The sequence below is a fragment of the Leucoraja erinacea genome, chromosome 34, assembly GCF_028641065.1.
Source record: "Leucoraja erinacea ecotype New England chromosome 34, Leri_hhj_1, whole genome shotgun sequence".
NCBI lineage: Eukaryota > Metazoa > Chordata > Chondrichthyes > Rajiformes > Rajidae > Leucoraja > Leucoraja erinaceus.
The window spans coordinates 11759496-11765495 of NC_073410.1; the positions used below are offsets into that span (position 1 = coordinate 11759496).

The 6000-nt window shown below is 47.2% G+C and overlaps 1 protein-coding gene across 1 annotated transcript in view; it reads left to right on the forward strand.

Annotated features, from left to right (window-relative positions):
* The window catches only part of LOC129712842 (tyrosine-protein phosphatase non-receptor type 13-like), a 212237-nt gene extending 206789 nt beyond the window's left edge, over positions 1-5448 (forward strand). The window contains exon 48 of the mRNA XM_055661561.1: positions 3644-5448. Coding sequence (XP_055517536.1) covers positions 3644-3730 — 87 coding nt within the window. The 3' untranslated portion in view covers positions 3731-5448. The remainder of the gene's footprint in view (positions 1-3643) is intronic.
* The last annotated feature ends 552 nt before the right edge of the window (positions 5449-6000 follow it).

Consider the following 6000-nt stretch of genomic DNA (forward strand, 5'->3'; position numbering starts at 1 on the left):
TGTCAATTCACGCAATTTAACTGATTTTTAAATCCTGTTTAAATGAACTAATTTCCCAAAGTTTAATTTAGCAAATTTTACAAAATTATTTTTTATACTTTAATTTTTTGTGTCATGACTAAATTCCACTGCTGGAAGTTGCAATGCATGTTAAAAGCATGTGCCATTAAACATAGCATGACGACTAGTATCCCTCAACAAAGGTCTTACCTTTGTCCCCCTCCGTCCCCACCTCAATGAATTCCGCGCCCACCACGACTTGGAGCGCTTCTACCGTCGCCTCCGCCTCACAGCGTACTTCCATGGGAAGGAGTCCTCGCCCATCACTGATGACCCCTTTTCCCGTCTCCAACGCACCCCCTCCTCGTGGAACCCCCCTCGTGGCCAATTTCCGGCTTTAGAACTTTTTATCAATAACTGCCGTCGCGACATCAACCGCCTCAACTTCTCCACTCCCCTGTCTCACTCCAATCTCTCACCACAGGAACGTTCTGCCATCGACTCACTCCGCAACAACCCAGATTTGGTTATCAAACCCGCTGACAAGGGAGGTGCCGTGGTAGTCTGGCGCGCCGATCTCTACAAAGCTGAGGCCACGCGCCAACTATCGGACACCTCCTCCTACTTACCCCTGGACCATGACCCCACTGACGAGCACCAGGCCATCATCTCCAGCACCATCACCAACTTCATCCACTCCAATGCCCTACCCGACCGAGCCTCCAACCTCATCGTTCCCCAGCCCCGCACAGCCCGATTTTACCTTCTCCCTAAAATCCACAAACCTGACTGTCCCGGAAGACCCATTGTCTCCACCTGTTCGTGCCCCACCGAACTCATTTCCAAATACCTTGACTCCATCCTATCACCCTTGGTTAAATCCCTCCCTACCTATGTCCAAGACACCTCAGACGCTCTCCGTCGTCTCCGCGCATTCAATTCTCTAGGCCCTCACCCCCTCATCTTCACCATGGACGTCCAATCACTATACACCTCCATCCCCCACCACGATGGTCTCATAGCCCTCCGGTTCTTCCTCGACCAGAGAAGCAACCCATACCCAGCCACTGACACTCTCCTCCGCCTAGCGGAGCTGGTCCTTACCCTCAATAACTTCACGTTCGACTCCTCCCATTTCCTCCAAATACAAGGCGTAGCTATGGGCACACGCATGGGCCCCAGCTATGCCTGCCTATTTGTAGGTTACGTCGAGCAATCCTTGTTCAATACATACCAGGGCCCCATCCCCGACCTCTACCTCCGCTACATCGACGACTGCTTTGGTGCCACCTCCTGCACCCGCACACAACTGACTGACTTCATCCACTTCACCACTAACTTCCATCCGGCACTGAAATACACCTGGACCATTTCCGACACTTCCCTACCATTCCTTGACCTCACTATCTCCATTGCAGGTGATAGACTTCTGACCGACATACACTATAAACCCACTGACTCCCATGGCTATTTGGACTACACTTCTTCCCACCCTGCTTCCTGTAAGGACTTCATCCCCTACTCCCAATTCCTCCGTCTACGCCGCATCTGCTCCACGGATGAGGCGTTCCACACCAGGACATCTGAAATGTCCTCACTATTCAGGGAACGGGGGTTCCCCTCCTCCACCATAAATGAGGCTCGCACCAGGGTCTCCTCCATACCCCGCAACACTGCTCTCTCTCCCCATCCCCGCACTCGCAACAAGGGCCGAGTCCCCCTAGTCCTCACCTTTCACCCCACCAGCCGTCACATACAAAAAGTAATCCTCCGTCAGTTTCGCCACCTCCAACGTGACCCCACCACTCGCCACATCTTCCCATCTCCCCCCATATCTGCCTTCCACAAAGACCGCTCCCTCCATAACTCCCTTGTCAATTCTTCCCTTCCCTCTCGGTCCACCCCCTCCCCGGGCACTTTCCCTTGCAACCGCAAGAGATGCAACACTTGTCCCTTTACCTCCCCCCTCGACTCCGTTCAAGGACCCAAGCAATCGTTCCAGGTGCGACAGAGGTTTACCTGCATCTCTTCCAACCTCATCTATTGCGTCCGCTGCTCTAGATGTCAGCAGATCTATGTCGGTGAGACCAAGTGGAGGTTGGGCGATCGTTTCGCCGAACACCTCCGCTCGGTCCGCAATAACCAAGCTGACCTCCCGGTGGCTCAGCACTTCAACTCCCCCTCCCACTCCGTCTCCGACCTCTCTGTCCTGGGTCTCCTCCATGGCCACAGCGAGCAGCACCGGAAATTGGAGGAACAGCACCTCATATTCCGTTTGGGGAGTCTGCACCCCGGGGGCATGAACATCGAATTCTCCCAATTTTGTTAGTCCTTGCTGTCTCCTACCCTCCCTCAGCCCCCCTGCTGTCTCCTCCCATCCCCCAGCCTTCGGGCTACTCCTCCTTTTCCCTTTCTTGTCCCCACCCACCCCCGCCCCCGATCAGTCTGAAGAAGGGTTTCGGCCCGAAACGTTGCCTATTTCCTTCGCTCCATAGATGCTGCTGCACCCGCTGAGTTTCTCCAGCTTTTTTGTGTAACCTTTGATTCTCCAGCATCTGCAGTTCCCTCTTAAAGACTAGTATGATATGTTGTGTGTGGCAGAGAACACTGATAAACTTGGATACATTACTCCTGAGAACACTTTGCATCAACCATCTACCCAACAGTATGTTCAATGTCTCCTGACGATGTTCTTGCCCGTAACACAAAGATAAAGCTCCCTTCTATGTGATGTAATATTAACACGCATTGAGGCTCTCCCCACTATTTCACCATTTCATCTCTTGAGGTGGAATGGAGATATTTGATGCAATCTCAACATCACTTTACCAGTAGAATAAATACTTAAAAAACTGGACTGATTTCCATTACCTCAATCCATACCTGTGAGAAAATGCATCTGATTTCACCACACTTTCTGGTCTCCTATAACGATCCATTTATTAACAAATCACTCATTAAAACTATTGAATTATCTGCATCATTTATACCCCCTGATGGCTATTATAAATATAAACGATGCATGGTCTTTTCTCCAAAATATTTCCCCCCTGTTAATAGGATTTAATTAAAAGAACTACAATACAAAGCCTCTTCTTTCAAAGGTATTTTTACAAAAGATTTAAGGTAGTGAAAGGAGAAATTAATCAAAAGTGCTAATGTTAAGTGATTTGACAAACTATTTATGGGGAATCATTTTGCATTAATTTGTTATTGTCACTTTGCTTGCTTGTACTAAAGATTGATGAGAATGTTTCATCCTTGGGCTGAGAGTGGAATTGGCTCATGTACGTATGGCCCCATAATTTAAACTAGCTGGATTCAATACAGAGTATAGATTAAAAATCAATGTTTGAAAAACACTCCAGTTATTCACTCCACAGTAATTGGTAACATGCAATAACAGTTAGCCTTCTAGGGATTTCCTGGCCATGAAGAGAAATAATTGAGATGTGTATTGAAACTCCGGATAGAGACTTCCATTCATGATGGTCCAGTGAACACGCAACTAACGGAGATGATGAGCTGCCTTTTCCTTCCTGGCCAACAAATAGCAACAGATAGCTATCCCTTTAACCCATTGCTATCATGGTGCCACGCGGTTAAGATGCGAAAGTGACTCTGCCTTTGTTCCCATGTGCAGGATCAGTATTTGTTCTGCTACAGCATGGCACTGGAGATTTTAATGGGCATTCAGCAGATAAACCAACAAGAAGCGGAGTTGTCGTGACAAAGTACGGCACGGCGGCTGGGAACACATGGCAGCTGGGAGCACGGCACTGTGTGAGCCAGCAAGTACAACTCTACTCGACTGCAATTTGATCAAGAAAGGTGGTGCAAAGCCAACACTTTCCAAAGGTGTAGCTGTGCTCTCTCCCCTTGGTCATCATAACTAAAGAAGCTATAACCAAATCTGTTCATAGTGTATGTACCTGTAACTCTCGTAAGCACACATTTCTGTTATTTTCCCGTTAATGTTTCTTTGAAACGCTAAATGCCACAAATGTTTTCAACCCAACCAAGCTAGTTGTCATTTAGTTTGATCTACTCATGAATCCCCCTCCTCATGACTTTAGAACATAGAACAGGACAGCACAGGGACAAGCCCTTGGGCCCATAATGCCCATGGCGAACATGATGCCAAGTTAAACTAATCTCTTTTAGAAGGGAGGTGAGGAGGAACTTCTTTGCTCAGAGGGTAGTTAATCTGTGGAACTCATTGCCACAGAAGGCTGTGGAGACCAAGTCAGTGGATATTTTTAAGGCAGAGATAGGCAAATTCTTGATCAGAACAGGTGTCAAGGGTTATGGGGAGAAGGCAGGAAAATGGGATTAGGAAGCAGAGATCAGCCATGAATGGTGGAGTAGACACGATGGGCCGAATGGCCTCATTTTACTCCTATAACTTGTGAACTTGTGCACATGTTCCATATTCCTCCTTATCCATGTGCCTATCTAAAAGTATCATATAGCCTCCTCCATCAACATTGACATCAGTTCCAGACATTTGATACTCTGCTCTCCTGAGAACTTGCTTTTTTTTCTCCAACTGCTCTTAATTTTAATTGACCAAAGTCAAGCTAAAGTACAGAGGTTTGGAAAATCGATGTGAAGATATTGAATGGAAGCTACAGTAGCTCCTCTCAGTAAAGGGGAGGGAAATACAATGTGGAAAATGGTGAAAGATGAAGTATATCCATGAAATCATCTCAGTCACTTCCTGAAGTGTGGCCACCAGGTTTGATGAACACTTTCCACGTCTGGCAGTAACGAACATTGTCATTAGCTGCGCCCTAATGAGTAAAAGTTACCACATGTGAAGTAACATCAGGTCATAATGGTAAGATGGATGTGTGTGTCAAATAGAATCTTTAGAGATATTATATGCCCTTCAGAAAAGTAATCCCAAATGCAGTTATTGATTGAAATGCAGGTGAACAGTCAGACATTTCAGGAATAATGTAATAATAAATCTGATTTGTATATTTGATTCAATAGTTTGCAACCAATTTTAAAATTACTTCAACTTTCAGACGGATTATTTATTTGATGAATTGAATTGTTTCTTTACAATCTATTTTAATGGATGAAGAAAAACTTTGTATTGTGGTTGCTATTAATTATGGAGTCATAGTGTGATATAGTACAGACAGACCCTTTGGCCCATCATGTCCATGCTGACCACAAAGCATGTATACTAATCATATTTACCAATATTTTGGCGATAGCCTTCTAGTCTTGGCAGTTCAAATGCTCACCAGATACTTTTTAAATGATCTTCCCTCTAAAGGCTTCCTATAATCTACTGGAAAGGGAAAAAGAGACAATACAAAGAAAATAGCACAGGGAATGTGGAAGGAAATTACTTTTTGTATGTATAACTGTACATTTATAATTTTTTTAATGCGTAACAACAAATAAAGAATTATTTTTTACAATGTCCCGAGAACGTCCATCTAGTTTTGTGTCCAGTTATTTCTTCACTCTCGCCTGGTGGGGGCGCTGCGAGCCGGCAGCCCTGCCAGCAGCGTGTTAGATTTTTCTACTTTTTAAATTTTTTTAGTGTGTCCTAATGTGTGTTTTTAATGTCTCTCCATGTGTCTTGTGTGGGGGGTGGTGTGGGGGGGGGGATAAGGGGGAAACCGTTTCCATGTCGCCTTCCCCGTGGCCTAACATCGAGGATCGGCCGCGGGCGCAGCGAGGATGCTTTCGTCGTGGAGTGGGCAAGCCCTCGCCGTGGGTCGCCGGAGGCGAGCGCTCCGTTCGCTGTCCCGTGGCAGCCTGAAGCTGCAGATCTCCAGCTGGCGCTGCATCCGGAGCCTGGGATCCCTCGTTGGGGACCCGTGAGAAGAGCTCCGACCGCCAGCCCGCGGCCAACTTCTACCACAGGCGCGGCGTGGACTGACCATCCCTCGCCAGGGATCCCTGGAGAGGAGCTCCGACCACCAGCCCTGCGGTCTGCGGCGCTTCTTGCTGCGGCGCGGCGGGAACTTTAGATCT